At 53.4% G+C, this 17,089-nt stretch overlaps 1 protein-coding gene across 1 annotated transcript in view; it reads left to right on the top strand.

The window, feature by feature from the left end:
• The window catches only part of PES1 (pescadillo ribosomal biogenesis factor 1), a 142,008-nt gene extending 129,340 nt beyond the window's left edge, over positions 1–12,668 (top strand). Inside the window, exon 15 of the mRNA XM_078667252.1 lies at positions 11,723–12,668. Coding sequence (XP_078523378.1) covers positions 11,723–11,806 — 84 coding nt within the window. The 3' untranslated portion in view covers positions 11,807–12,668. The remainder of the gene's footprint in view (positions 1–11,722) is intronic.
• Positions 12,669–17,089: the final 4,421 nt, after the last annotated feature.

Raw genomic sequence — 17,089 nt, 5'->3', positions numbered from 1 at the left:
AGCCACTGCTCACACCGCACTGCCTTGCTTCACGAGGACTTCTTGGCCTGCCTGACGCAGCCACTGCCCGCCGAAATAGACGCCGCTGCTTGCACCATGGTTCGAGGGCACAGCTCGTAAGTCACACGACGCACCACCCTCATCCCTCACCGCAGCCTTGGCCTACCGATGCCGGCGCCATCGACTCCAGTTCGTCAACCGACGACATCGCTTCAGCAACAACCCCGCCTAGCTTGCTAGCACGTTGGCTCGCACCGCCTTCATGTTGCACCGCGACCCTGGTCTCACCGGCGACGCCATCTGACGCCGCCACAGAGCAGTTGCTCGCACCACGATCTCGTGGCAGCGCAAGCCGCACCACTGCACTTCACCCCGCAGCACCCGACGCCAGCGCTCCCGATTCCACCAGAGAGGAGCTCGACTTGCAACGCGAGTGCCTTCAAGGGTCTCAGCACCCTGCATTTCTCACAGGTACTGTTTGCGGGTCTTCCCGACACCATAGCTGGCCCGCGACCAGCCAGAACTGTTGATTTGTTGTTCACGACGCCGTGGTAGCCCGGACGGAACTACCCCTCAAGGAACTTTTCTTTAATCCGCGTGTTTTTGGAACTGTGAACTTTTAAGTATAGTATTGTGGATTTTTATCGTATTTGGTCTTAAGTATATAAAAATTGGATATTTTTGTAAACTGGTGTGGTGTCCTTTTGTAGTGCATATCCTGTTTTACTGTTGGTTATGTGCAAATGCTTTACGCACTGCCTCTAAGCTAAGGCTGGCTACTTGTGCCAAGCTACCAAGGGAGTGAGCAGGGGTTATTTTAGAAGTGTAACTCCCTTATCCTGACTAGCGTGGTGGTTTCTGCCTCGCTTTGGCGCAAGTCTCAGTTAGCCAGAAATCCCATTTATAACAGTAGCACTCATACAGCTGATGACAGAGCCTTTTGAGTCCATACACAAAACGGAGCTGTAGTTTTTAACGCCAATGACTGCATCATATCTTCAAATCCACAAGGTCAAAGTTGTCCTGCGAACAAACCCACAGTTTCTACCAAAGGTGGTATCTTCATTTCACATCAACCAAAGCATGTGACTACCATCCTTTTTCCAAGATTTGAAGTCAAAGACTGGAAGGACACTGCACACATTGGACATGCGAAGAGATCTCATGCAGAAAAAAGTGAACCAGGTCTGAGTCTCCTTTGCCACGGCAAGCAAGTGCGCTCTGGTAACGAAGGAGGCGATAGCAAGATGGATAGTGGAAACTATCCAAAACTGCTATACAAGGGCAGGAAGAACTTTATCCACGTGCCCCATGGCACACTAAACCAGGAATAAGGGCACAACCCAAGCATTCTTAGCAAAAGTACCCATTGGTGACATTTGTATGGCCTTGACTTGGTCATCCCCACACACCTTCACGAAACACTATTGTGTGGACATTCAGATAAACAGGAAAGCACAGGTGGGTCAGAGAGTGCTATAACACATGTTTGCCAGTTCAACCACAGTTCAACCCAGCCTGCCCAAGGAAACGAACACTACTACATAATCAGATGCATAGCTTGTGGATCCAGAAAAGGATTCATGCTGCAAAACAAAATGGGTAATTACCAGTAGGAGTAGTTTTTCACCCTGAACTTTTTCTGGATTCACATGCGACCCACCCACCTTCCTGGAAATGGGGGTTAAAGCATATGGACGAGATGAACAATACCTCAGATCAAGAAAGCTCCAAATAGGTCAGATGCTAGATGAAAAAATAGTCTTAATGTCGACCATGCATAGGAATTTCCGGTGTGTGCTAGCATAGGAGAGTAATAATTTTAAAATCCGTGTTTAGAAAAGGACACAGTTCTTCACATCTTGATATTGGGGCTTCGTTGAGGTTCGGTGCCTTGAAATGCTTTGTGAAATTTGTCAAATGAAAGCGAGTGTTCGTTCCTATTAATAGCATACCATCTGTTTTTTTTTCATGCACAAATGTCCGTTATCTAGTCTAACTCCTACCCTTTCTGACATAGTGATTTTTGGCCGTGGCCAAGTGTCTGCTTCTCTGCGTCATTGATGTAGTGGTGTTTATGAAGTTGTGCTGTACTTTTCATGAATGGTTTAAACATGGAAAAAGTGTGCATTTTGTTCCTTAGAACTTACTTTTACCCCCTTACAGGACCACTCCAAGTGCACCCATTCAGGACGCAGCTTAGATGGGCAATAGAAAGTCATTTTTAGGGCTCTGGCTCTGCGTACACTGCGCGGCAGTGTCGCGCAGCTCTGAGTCCTATTCCGGGCGATTTGAAAATGAACCTTAAAATTCCACACGCTCGTGCGTGTGGATTTCTAAGGTCCATTTTCATTGGCCTTGGCGTGCGTGCTGTTTTTAAACAGAACACGCAATAGGCCATAGGCGGACGCGTAGCTCCGCCTATGGCCTATTGGTGTCTGTTACGCGCACCAGAGGCCATATCTTTTGAATTATCGCGGCTGTCAATATATGCTCGCAGTGGCGCGCGCACCACTCGGTGGCTTTTTTTTTTTTGTAGTTCGCGATCACAAAACGAGTCCCTCCCGGCAGACCCTCTTATTAGAACACACAGGGCTCATATTCACATCAAACTGTACAGCAAAACTGCACTCATCATTCCCTCTCTGGTGTTTACTTTTGCATTTTTATCATTTGCCACATACAATACCCCATCTTCAGCGTTGCGTACATCTCTTTTCACGAGGGCTGATTTCTTTTTTTATCATGGTTTGGTTATCATTCTCGCTATTGCTTTTACTATCCCTCTTGCCTGTAAGCCCCACATTATTTTTTGTTTTTTATAGCCAATGAATCTCGTACCGTATTGTTACCGGCATTCCTTTGGGTAGTTTTCTAGTTTCCTGTTGGAACTATTGTCAGGACATTGACTATTTAAATACCGACTACATCACACTGGTCTCTTCCGTGTTTCCTCTGTTCCATTATTCTACTTCTGCATCGCGGTAACTGTTTTCCCTTGCCTCGTAGTTTGCCTCCTATTTTCTTCTTTCTTTCTTGACTTTTAGCACTATTGGAATAGGACTCCATACGATATCGGTATCTGCATTGCCTTGGGTAGTTTCCACATCCGTGTTGGAACTACGGCTAGTGCATCATTTATTTTCACACCTAACACGTGACTCTAGTCTCTTCCGTGTTCTCTTTGTTTTTAAATTGTTCCTTTTCCGTCTGACAGTAAACGCAGAATTTGAAATAATCTTCGGCGCATCATTGATTATACTGGGGTCTTCGGGCACGCTTATGGTAAGATTTGATTATTATTTCTGTGATACTTCGGTTACTGTTTTGTTTTATCGAGTGCTACCATTTATCCAGCGCTAACACCGAGTCTACTTTACATATATATATTACACTTCTTTGAACATATGACCTGTACTTAGTGCGAGGACCACATTGCGGTTGTTAAAGTGCGCAGTTGGGAACGCCAAGGACCTTGTCCTGTTAACTACTCATTTTTAGGGCTCAGGCTCTGCGTACACTGCGCAGCAGTGTAGGGTGAGCAGTGTGTGAGTGTGTAAGGGTGTAAGGGCACTGTGTGAGTGTGCAGGGTACGTAAACCCGAACTAAGTCCACCACACACACACACACATACAACACCACACACATACAACACCACACACACACAACACCACACACACACAACACCACACACACACACAACACCACACACACACAAGACCACACACATAAGACCACACACATAAGACCACACACAAGACCACACACACACATAAGACCACACACACACATAAGACCACACACTCATAAGACCCCACACTCACAAGACCCCACACTCACAAGACCCCACACTCACAAGACCCCACACTCACAAGACCCCACACTCACAAGACCCCACACTCACAAGACCCCACACTCACAAGACCCCACACTCACAAGACCCCACACTCACAAGACCCCACACTCACCAGACCCCACACTCGCCAGACCCCACACTCGCCAGACCCCACACTCGCCAGACCCCACACTCGCCAGACCCCACACTCGCCAGACCCCACACTCGCCAGACCCCACACTCGCCAGACCCCACACTCGCCAGACCCCACACTCGCCAGACCCCACACTCGCCAGACCCCACACTCGCCAGACCCCACACTCGCCAGACCCCACACTCGCCAGACCCCACACTCGCCAGACCCCACACTCGCCAGACCCCACACTCGCCAGACCCCACACTCGCCAGACCCCACACTCGCCAGACCCCACACTCGCCAGACCCCACACTCGCCAGACCCCACACTCGCCAGACCCCACACTCGCCAGACCCCACACTCGCCAGACCCCACACTCGCCAGACCCCACACTCGCCAGACCCCACACTCGCCAGACCCCACACTCGCCAGACCCCACACTCGCCAGACCCCACACTCGCCAGACCCCACACTCGCCAGACCCCACACTCGCCAGACCCCACACTCGCCAGACCCCACACTCGCCAGACCCCACACTCGCCAGACCCCACACTCGCCAGACCCCACACTCGCCAGACCCCACACTCGCCAGACCCCACACTCGCCAGACCCCACACTCGCCAGACCCCACACTCGCCAGACCCCACACTCGCCAGACCCCACACTCGCCAGACCCCACACTCGCCAGACCCCACACTCGCCAGACCCCACACTCGCCAGACCCCACACTCGCCAGACCCCACACTCGCCAGACCCCACACTCGCCAGACCCCACACTCGCCAGACCCCACACTCGCCAGACCCCACACTCGCCAGACCCCACACTCGCCAGACCCCACACTCGCCAGACCCCACACTCGCCAGACCCCACACTCGCCAGACCCCACACTCGCCAGACCCCACACTCGCCAGACCCCACACTCGCCAGACCCCACACTCGCCAGACCCCACACTCGCCAGACCCCACACTCGCCAGACCCCACACTCGCCAGACCCCACACTCGCCAGACCCCACACTCGCCAGACCCCACACTCGCCAGACCCCACACTCGCCAGACCCCACACTCGCCAGACCCCACACTCGCCAGACCCCACACTCGCCAGACCCCACACTCGCCAGACCCCACACTCGCCAGACCCCACACTCGCCAGACCCCACACTCGCCAGACCCCACACTCGCCAGACCCCACACTCGCCAGACCCCACACTCGCCAGACCCCACACTCGCCAGACCCCACACTCGCCAGACCCCACACTCGCCAGACCCCACACTCGCCAGACCCCACACTCGCCAGACCCCACACTCGCCAGACCCCACACTCGCCAGACCCCACACTCGCCAGACCCCACACTCGCCAGACCCCACACTCGCCAGACCCCACACTCGCCAGACCCCACACTCGCCAGACCCCACACTCGCCAGACCCCACACTCGCCAGACCCCACACTCGCCAGACCCCACACTCGCCAGACCCCACACTCGCCAGACCCCACACTCGCCAGACCCCACACTCGCCAGACCCCACACTCGCCAGACCCCACACTCGCCAGACCCCACACTCGCCAGACCCCACACTCGCCAGACCCCACACTCGCCAGACCCCACACTCGCCAGACCCCACACTCGCCAGACCCCACACTCGCCAGACCCCACACTCGCCAGACCCCACACTCGCCAGACCCCACACTCGCCAGACCCCACACTCGCCAGACCCCACACTCGCCAGACCCCACACTCGCCAGACCCCACACTCGCCAGACCCCACACTCGCCAGACCCCACACTCGCCAGACCCCACACTCGCCAGACCCCACACTCGCCAGACCCCACACTCGCCAGACCCCACACTCGCCAGACCCCACACTCGCCAGACCCCACACTCGCCAGACCCCACACTCGCCAGACCCCACACTCGCCAGACCCCACACTCGCCAGACCCCACACTCGCCAGACCCCACACTCGCCAGACCCCACACTCGCCAGACCCCACACTCGCCAGACCCCACACTCGCCAGACCCCACACTCGCCAGACCCCACACTCGCCAGACCCCACACTCGCCAGACCCCACACTCGCCAGACCCCACACTCGCCAGACCCCACACTCGCCAGACCCCACACTCGCCAGACCCCACACTCGCCAGACCCCACACTCGCCAGACCCCACACTCGCCAGACCCCACACTCGCCAGACCCCACACTCGCCAGACCCCACACTCGCCAGACCCCACACTCGCCAGACCCCACACTCGCCAGACCCCACACTCGCCAGACCCCACACTCGCCAGACCCCACACTCGCCAGACCCCACACTCGCCAGACCCCACACTCGCCAGACCCCACACTCGCCAGACCCCACACTCGCCAGACCCCACACTCGCCAGACCCCACACTCGCCAGACCCCACACTCGCCAGACCCCACACTCGCCAGACCCCACACTCGCCAGACCCCACACTCGCCAGACCCCACACTCGCCAGACCCCACACTCGCCAGACCCCACACTCGCCAGACCCCACACTCGCCAGACCCCACACTCGCCAGACCCCACACTCGCCAGACCCCACACTCGCCAGACCCCACACTCGCCAGACCCCACACTCGCCAGACCCCACACTCGCCAGACCCCACACTCGCCAGACCCCACACTCGCCAGACCCCACACTCGCCAGACCCCACACTCGCCAGACCCCACACTCGCCAGACCCCACACTCGCCAGACCCCACACTCGCCAGACCCCACACTCGCCAGACCCCACACTCGCCAGACCCCACACTCGCCAGACCCCACACTCGCCAGACCCCACACTCGCCAGACCCCACACTCGCCAGACCCCACACTCGCCAGACCCCACACTCGCCAGACCCCACACTCGCCAGACCCCACACTCGCCAGACCCCACACTCGCCAGACCCCACACTCGCCAGACCCCACACTCGCCAGACCCCACACTCGCCAGACCCCACACTCGCCAGACCCCACACTCGCCAGACCCCACACTCGCCAGACCCCACACTCGCCAGACCCCACACTCGCCAGACCCCACACTCGCCAGACCCCACACTCGCCAGACCCCACACTCGCCAGACCCCACACTCGCCAGACCCCACACTCGCCAGACCCCACACTCGCCAGACCCCACACTCGCCAGACCCCACACTCGCCAGACCCCACACTCGCCAGACCCCACACTCGCCAGACCCCACACTCGCCAGACCCCACACTCGCCAGACCCCACACTCGCCAGACCCCACACTCGCCAGACCCCACACTCGCCAGACCCCACACTCGCCAGACCCCACACTCGCCAGACCCCACACTCGCCAGACCCCACACTCGCCAGACCCCACACTCGCCAGACCCCACACTCGCCAGACCCCACACTCGCCAGACCCCACACTCGCCAGACCCCACACTCGCCAGACCCCACACTCGCCAGACCCCACACTCGCCAGACCCCACACTCGCCAGACCCCACACTCGCCAGACCCCACACTCGCCAGACCCCACACTCGCCAGACCCCACACTCGCCAGACCCCACACTCGCCAGACCCCACACTCGCCAGACCCCACACTCGCCAGACCCCACACTCGCCAGACCCCACACTCGCCAGACCCCACACTCGCCAGACCCCACACTCGCCAGACCCCACACTCGCCAGACCCCACACTCGCCAGACCCCACACTCGCCAGACCCCACACTCGCCAGACCCCACACTCGCCAGACCCCACACTCGCCAGACCCCACACTCGCCAGACCCCACACTCGCCAGACCCCACACTCGCCAGACCCCACACTCGCCAGACCCCACACTCGCCAGACCCCACACTCGCCAGACCCCACACTCGCCAGACCCCACACTCGCCAGACCCCACACTCGCCAGACCCCACACTCGCCAGACCCCACACTCGCCAGACCCCACACTCGCCAGACCCCACACTCGCCAGACCCCACACTCGCCAGACCCCACACTCGCCAGACCCCACACTCGCCAGACCCCACACTCGCCAGACCCCACACTCGCCAGACCCCACACTCGCCAGACCCCACACTCGCCAGACCCCACACTCGCCAGACCCCACACTCGCCAGACCCCACACTCGCCAGACCCCACACTCGCCAGACCCCACACTCGCCAGACCCCACACTCGCCAGACCCCACACTCGCCAGACCCCACACTCGCCAGACCCCACACTCGCCAGACCCCACACTCGCCAGACCCCACACTCGCCAGACCCCACACTCGCCAGACCCCACACTCGCCAGACCCCACACTCGCCAGACCCCACACTCGCCAGACCCCACACTCGCCAGACCCCACACTCGCCAGACCCCACACTCGCCAGACCCCACACTCGCCAGACCCCACACTCGCCAGACCCCACACTCGCCAGACCCCACACTCGCCAGACCCCACACTCGCCAGACCCCACACTCGCCAGACCCCACACTCGCCAGACCCCACACTCGCCAGACCCCACACTCGCCAGACCCCACACTCGCCAGACCCCACACTCGCCAGACCCCACACTCGCCAGACCCCACACTCGCCAGACCCCACACTCGCCAGACCCCACACTCGCCAGACCCCACACTCGCCAGACCCCACACTCGCCAGACCCCACACTCGCCAGACCCCACACTCGCCAGACCCCACACTCGCCAGACCCCACACTCGCCAGACCCCACACTCGCCAGACCCCACACTCGCCAGACCCCACACTCGCCAGACCCCACACTCGCCAGACCCCACACTCGCCAGACCCCACACTCGCCAGACCCCACACTCGCCAGACCCCACACTCGCCAGACCCCACACTCGCCAGACCCCACACTCGCCAGACCCCACACTCGCCAGACCCCACACTCGCCAGACCCCACACTCGCCAGACCCCACACTCGCCAGACCCCACACTCGCCAGACCCCACACTCGCCAGACCCCACACTCGCCAGACCCCACACTCGCCAGACCCCACACTCGCCAGACCCCACACTCGCCAGACCCCACACTCGCCAGACCCCACACTCGCCAGACCCCACACTCGCCAGACCCCACACTCGCCAGACCCCACACTCGCCAGACCCCACACTCGCCAGACCCCACACTCGCCAGACCCCACACTCGCCAGACCCCACACTCGCCAGACCCCACACTCGCCAGACCCCACACTCGCCAGACCCCACACTCGCCAGACGCCACACTCGCCAGACCCCACACTCGCCAGCCATCAGTGCACACATCAATTGTTAACTCATCCACAATTAACTATTGTAGCAATCGCAGTATGGTGCACTTTACTTTTAAACATATTCATCTAAAACGCAGCATGCCACCATTGCTACAATTCCAATCCAAACCACATAATTCCACTACACACCACATGCATACACTCCGAAAGACATTGCCATTTACAATGCCCTTAGCTCTAACTCAAAAAAATCCGGGACCTATTGCATTTCCAATGCTTGTTTTATGTTATTTGTACTTGATAAAATGCTCAAATCACAAAAAGGCATCTCGGCGCTACAATAACAGAAACGGACAGGTTTCTATCTATGCTCTGTTGCTCAACCAATCTCAAGTACCCTAAATAACTATCCTGGTGTGTTCAAGTTTTTGCATGTTTCAGAGGTGGTAATTTTTAATCAGTTGTCTTTCACTTTGGAAAGGCAAAGATCCCCAAGTAAAGTGCCAGAAGGATTGGGGGAGGAACAGAGAAGTCTGACTCCTTTCCTCCACTCTGTCCCTTTTGTTGCTGAGATTTTACATTTACCAGACGACACTTGAATACCACACTATCAGCTAGATTCATCCAGCTTAGTTGCGCTCGCAAAGGGCCAGATTCTGAGAATCTGGCCCTTTGCGAGTGCAATTTTTGCATTTGGGATTCATCATCCCAAATGCAAAATTCGCTAATAAAGAAGTCGCACATTTGCGAGGAATTGCATTTAAGGAATCTCTATTTGAGATTCCTTAAATGCAATTCATGAACCATTTTGAAATTGCGAAATCGCAATTTAGGACCGCTATTTACCACGAAGTCAAACCTCGTGGTAAATAGCTAAAACTTAGAAAAATGCATTTAAATGCATTTTTCTAAGTTGCATGTTACACACACACACATGTCCTTTGGACATGTGTCTGCACAGCATCAGTGTAAATTCACATTTATGGGGTGCTACAGGGTGTCCTTTGGACACCTCTGCACCCTTGAAATCGCATCCTTATTTGCGATTAGCAATTTGCTAATCGCAAATAAGGAATGTGTAGGAATCGCAATTTATTTAGCAATTCCTACATGAATCCCGTTTTGCAAATCCTTAATAGCGATTCCTTATGAATCGCTATTAAAGACTCGCAAAACGGCCCTTTCATGAATCTAGCTGTATACCCCTTGTCTGGTTTCTGATGCCCTGGTGCCATGCTGTCGTTGACGCCCCCGTTGCAATGTCTTCTGCTCCAGCAGCAGAAAGAATAGCTCATTTTTTTTCACACTGGCTGTTTGGAACAGACTGACTCCTTGAAAGGTCTCATTCCAGAAGGAGGTTGTAATTCTGAGTGCTCGGGTGTTTTACCCTCTTCTAAGGAAGCACCACCGTTTTAAGGAGGTGTTAAACTTGAGGCTTCTGAGCCCTCTGCTTTCAGTGACCGTAAACAGGTTCTGTGCCCTTTGCCCGTTAGTAGGTAAATTAGAAAGGTAGCCAAATTGAAAACAGCCAGTCAACTGAAGCCTGCACTTCACGCAGCTCTTTATCCCTTAAAGACTGGAAACTCAGGGTTTGGATTCATTTTAATGTTCTACCTACTCCGACTTATTACAACAGTTCTCTGTTCACCTCTACAGAAGGAGACCTATTGGCCCCTTCTCATTTTTTATTATAAATATTCTTCAGAGGAGGATATCCCGCACACCACTTATTGCTACAGACCTTCAGCTGCTGTCCTGAGACCGGAGGATTGTAGGTTTGAAACGTCGGCTACTTTTCCCACTCACGATTATTTTCGAAAGAATGTTAAGACTTTTTTTGTTGGGATTGTAGTAACTTTACACTCACTTTTGATTTGTTTGATTACGTTTTTCACTATGCACTTCACATCTGCACTATTTTCTCTTGTACACATTGAGTATATGTTAAAAGAAGCTATTGTGAATCATAAGATGTGGTCTTATCTTTTGTATACTGTGATTATATCGTATACATAACTATTGGGGTCGCTACCACTAATTGAAACCACCTTTAATGAGTGACCCATAGGGAGCCACTGAGGTTTTTTTTTTTTTAATTGTCTTATTCCCAAGGCTCCTACTTGGATTTTAAGGGTTAACCCTGTGATATATTTCTCATGCTTCGTTTTTTCTGCATTATTGGCATCGTCCTGCATGGTGGGTGATTGTGGTATTATTATACAGTGTACAGTCACCACAAGCTCTGCCTTTGTACACCAAAAAATGGCACACTCTTTACTATGATTGTTATGCACTAATGATGTTATTCTATCTGTGAATACTGACCTTTGTTGTTATTGATGGGGTTTGAGTGTCAGTGTGCTCTGCCTGATGTACATTATTAATGATATTGTTATTTTAGTGAGCTGTGGTTTTCATGCTGTATTGATGCCATTATGGAGCATCTTTTTAGCTCTGCCGCTTATTGTCTATTAGCTGCTAAATAGTGTTTGTGAAGACATGGTCTAGTGGACATTTTAGATCTTACTGTTTCTTTTATTGCTTCCTCAAAACAGGCCAATAAGCTGGCAGCAAAGCGAAAGGCCCATGACGACACTGTTAAACCACAGAAGAAGAAATTGAAAAAGGTGAAGGAGTAACAATGAGAAACAAACTCATTCTAGATGTGAAACAACGCAAGGACATTACTAAAAGTCGGTGCCTGTGACCAAAAGTGCGCAAATCAAGACCGACCTCAATGGAAAAAACGAAAGCAAGTAGCACTCTGATCCCGCACACCAACTATGGCATAACACCATGAGACTATCACCCAAAGTGGAGACATGGGATCGAACACCCCATCACCGAAAGCTGTTATTAATCCAGAAACATACTGAGAACATCAAACAGTGGAAATCCTGTTTGTGTTCCAAGGGAACAGCCTTTAAAGTGTGGCTAGTCAGCCTGACAGGTGTGTCAATATGATTGTGAAATAAGACACCAGACCCTAGAGCAACATTTTTAAGTGTGAACATTGACCTTTTACCACAATTTCAGGATTGAAAGCCTGCACCTTTACACACAAGACATTGGAGCGTGACTCTTCTCTTAAGCCAGATTCCCTAAGACCCATCACAACGAGAAGAGCTCAGGCCTGCAGTACTATGGAATGTCATGTCTGTTTTTCAAAAACCTGATACTTCGTAAGAATAGGACTCCCGGAATTTCTCTAGAACCAGACACCTCATTATAATGGACATCAAATGACTAAAATGTGGCCCCTCCATGAGCAGCAATCAAATCTGAGGCTTCAGTGGCACAGTGAGCCCTCCAACACGTCTACTCCGTAAGGAAGAACTTGGACAAGTGTCTTTCTCCGGTGTTTCCTTCAGACTCCTGGCTGATGTAGCTGCATTCTGCAGCCTATAGTTGCTAACTGTCTGCTACCTCCAAGACTCCCCAAGAATCATTTGTGGAAAATTTGGTTTAATAAAAAAATAGGTTGTAGGTTTTTGTAAAACATTTATCCTGCAAGGCCTGTTCTTAAACCCAGTCAATTGTTTGGAATGCTGCAGTTATGCTGCGTGGTAAGCAGAGGCAACAGTCGGGTGTGCCCACTTGCACTGCCTAGCTCTATGTAATGGTGCCTCTCTGTACCATTCGCTCTGATGGCTGAGTCATGTGTGACTTTTAAGAAACTAATTGATCTCTTTCTCCAAGAATGTTGACATTTTAGTCTGAGACAAAGTTCCTCCAGGGTGAAATTACCAATATGCCTCACAATGAGGGGTGTGTTCTGTATTAGCGTGTCCTTGTGCAGTGGAGCATTCTGCTGCTTCAAGAAAAGGTGGAGATGGTATAAGTGTACTGTTGCAAGTGTCTTGCCACCTCAAATGGGACAATGGAGTCTGGTAGTGTGCTGTTCCACATTCCATTAGAGAGACTGTCCTTTCAATGCTCCCGCATTCTGCCTCTTGCCCTTTCAGGAAAGACATGTGCGCTCTGCCTGGCAGGGCGCTGTTCTTGCTCAGCCTGCCTGGCTTTCTGTCCTCATCCCAGCTCTGGTATCGTCTTAGCCAGCCCTCCCTGCCACTTACTGAATGCTGCAGTGTTTGATTGTGGGAGGGATCATGCCCTCTCCATACCACACTCATTCCTTTACTGCCTCCCAGAATTCTTCAATGATTTGTCATACAATCAATTGCTTCAAAGTGTTCGAGGCGAGAGGGAAAATGACACGAGAATCCAAGTGGGATGAGGAAATGGGGAGTTCACTGTAGTGAGATTGAAACGTTACTTACTTATTACCCTAGTTCATAAATTTGCACTCCATCTCCACCTGTGTGCTCCAACCTGAAGGGGTTTCCCCAAAAATATCTTCTTCAAAAATATTTTAAACATTTCTTATGTAAAGACCTAGTTAAATTAAAACATTGACAATTTTTTTATTAACCTTTTTAGTTTTCAGTAGATTTATTGATGTCTAAAAAATAGAGCATTAACAGCAAGACTTTGAGTATCCCTGGTACTCGGATTCTCACCCCATATACTACCTCAGTGTTGAGACCTTTTCAAGTAATATTGTTTTGCCTTTTTTACATTCAACGTCGCTTTAGACATGCTGTTGCTGCAGTTTGTTTTTTCAGTTATGCAGTTAAAAATAATTGTGATGTAGAACTGCTGCAGGGACTACAAAGAAAAAAAAGGAGATCCATCCTCCCAGACCCCACTAATGCGGAACTATTTTAATGCAGAGGTAGCACAGTAGTTGGAATGCTAAGGTTACTACGTTTTGCAGCGTGAATCTTTCTGGATTCACTATGCTGTGCATTATTCCGCGGTCTTGTGGTTGGGTCCGGATTCGTAGTCTTTTCTTTGTTTTTTTTTTTTTTTTTTCTTAGCCCAGGTGGGCGTCGGCGTCACACCCCCTTGGGTGTATTTCCGGTGACGTCGGCATGCTTCCTGCGGAAGCTCCCACTCTTGGGCGCCATCTTCAGATTCTTTTTTTCCGCGGTCGGGTCTGGATCGTTCCCGTTTGGGCTCCAGACATTTTTGGAGAAAGAAGAAGGAAAATACAGAAAAGACGAGGAGAAGTCACCTGAAGACTCCAGGGGACTTCACCGACGAAAAACAAGCAAGGATAAGGCGTTTTCCATCGAGATCTTCGACGACCGTCGACGAACACGCGACCAGAGAGGCCCTGGACGCTAGAGGATGGACAACACGCCGTTCAAGTTCTGCCGTAACTGCCACCACAAGTACGCGCAGAAGGACCAGCACCCGGTATGCAACCTTTGCCTACCGGTGGACCACGAGAGCGGAGACTGCAACGCCTGTTCCGCCTTCACCCCGAAGACCCTTCGTGTGAGAGAGAGGCAGAGGGTAGCACACGCCGCCCTGCAGGGGAAGGCCCCGACTCCGTCACTCTACGAGCTGGGGATGTCCTCCGAGGAAGAAGACAACGCTGCCGCCGAAGACGACAGCTACACGGTCGTAGAGACCGATTACACGAAGACTTCTGACAAGGTAGGAGACTCTTCGGCCCCCAAGAACCCGAGAGACTCTGAGTCTAGAAAAATCGAGGGCAAGACCCCGAAAGCGCCGACGCCAAAAAAGGCGGCGTCCGCGACTACTCCCAGGCCCAGCGGATCCTCCGAGAAGGAGTCCCCGGCGCCGAGAGCTGCTGATCAGCAGAAAACGTCGAAAATCGTCCCCGAAAAGGATCGATCGACGAGGGAGAAAGACCCGAAACTGACGACGACGACCAGAGACCCGAAATCCGGTTCGACGTCGAAAACTTCGACTCCGAGAGGCACGGCGACGAGCCATCCGTCGAAGAGAGCGGCCGACCCATCCGACGCGGAACACGCGGCCGAGATGGAAAAGAAAAGGCGCCTCGAGGCAGAAATGGAGAACATCATGCAGCGGAAGAAAGATTTCGACGCAAAGATGAAAGCCTTCACGATCCCCCACAAGACCAAGCCACCAGTGATGGAGGTGGTCGAGGAGGAAGAAGAGATCGCCGAAGTCACCGAGCAAGACCAGGACGTCGAGGTGATCGACGACCAGGAGGAGTACGAGAATCCCTACGAAAGTTACAGCTATGGGGAGGAAGATGAGGGCAGGACAGACACTGAGTCGGCACCCTCTGACCTTCAGGAGGTAGATTACATCGATGTCGACACCGACAGCCCGGAGGAGGTGGTCGACACCTACCCCTCGAGGCCCTCGCCGCCGGACGACATCGGGGCCTACAACTCGGTGATACAATCTGCCGCAGCAGCTTTCAAGCTCAAGCTCGACGAAGAGAAGCAGAAAGCAGACTTCCTTCTGGAAACATTACTCCCAACACAAACGAGGAGCCAGTTCCTTCCAATGCTCGAGAGCGTCTTGGCTCAGGGGAAGGAAGCTTTCAGGGAGCCCGCAACATGCAAGGCAGTAACTCCCAGAACTGAGAAGAAGTACAAGCATGCCACAAAGGACCCGGCCTACATTCAGGGCACGGTCTCCGCAGACTCCATTATCACGGCCACAGCAAGGAGGAGGGCTAACGTACCCACTACCTCGGGCCCACCACCGGATAAGGAGAGCAAAAGGATGGATCTGGTGGGCAGAAGGATCGAACGGAATGCCGCGACCCACTGGCGCATGGCTAATTCCAACGCCCTGATAAACAGGCACATGTACCAAATCATGGAGGGACTGGGGCAGTTGGTGAAGGACTTGCCCCAGGATGCCAGGCAGAAAGCCGAAAAGCTGATTGAAGAGGGGAAGAATGCGGCAAATTCTTGCCTTAAGACGGCCCTGGATGGGGCAGACACCGCCAGCAGGCTCATGATGATGGGCGTCACGGAAAGGAGGCACGCCTGGCTCAGGATATCCGGTTTCAAACCGGAGGTGCAACACAGCATCCTGAACACACCGTTCAACGGCAGCACGCTTTTCGGACCAACAGTTGATGAACAACTCAGCCAACTGAAGAAAGATAACGAAACAGCAAGATCCATGGGGGCATTGCAGTTCAGAGGGAACAAGAGGGGCACCCCGTCACGGAGGCCCGGCGGGAGAGGCGGAAACCAGCCAGGTACATCACACCAGGCTTTCCAGCAAACGCACCAGGCAGACTCGCAGACTCAGCAGGGTCATCAGAAGCAGCCCTGGCAGTACCAACAAAGAGGCCAGTCCTTTCGAGGGAGAAATGGACGGGGGCAAAATAGAAGAGGGGGCCAGCAGCCCACCTCCAAGTGACTTCAAAAAACTCCGTGTGCCCGCCCGCAAAAAAGAACCCAGGGGGCAGCACGTACAGATGGGTCAAGACAAACTAGACACCTACGACCACAGGACACCAGTGGGAGGAAGATTAAGATACCACCTCCAGGAGTGGAGAGAAATCACATCAGACAAATGGATCCTCAACATTATCCAATTCGGATACTGCATAGAGTTGGAGGGGAGGCCAACAAGCAAAAAACCAAAAAGGAAACCACTAGCAGGCAAACAGCTACAGTGCCTTCAGGAAGAAGCAAAAGAACTCCTGCAGAAGCAGGCCATAGAACGGGTACCCTTCAAGGAAAGAAACACAGGAGTATACTCAACGTACTTCCTGGTACCAAAAGTAGACGAGACAATGAGACCCATTCTCGATTTAAGATTCATGAACAAATTCATAAGAACGCAGAAATTCAAAATGACCTCCCTGCAAGAGGTGCTCCCACAATTGCAGATCGGGGACTTCATGGTCACTATAGACCTCAAAGACGCATACCTGCACATCCCAATGAACAGAAAGCACAAACACATGCTCAGGTTCACCGTCGGAGAAAGCCACTACCAGTTCACGACACTGGCCTTCGGTCTAAAATCGGCACCAAGAGTGTTCACAAAGTGCCTCGCAGCAGTCGCAGCGCACCTAAGAAGGCAAGGGATACACGTATACCCTTACC

This window comes from Lissotriton helveticus, chromosome 11, assembly GCF_964261635.1.
Source record: "Lissotriton helveticus chromosome 11, aLisHel1.1, whole genome shotgun sequence".
NCBI lineage: Eukaryota > Metazoa > Chordata > Amphibia > Caudata > Salamandridae > Lissotriton > Lissotriton helveticus.
Note: the sequence above shows the minus strand (reverse complement) of the source record. Positions and strands in the feature narration are given on the sequence as shown.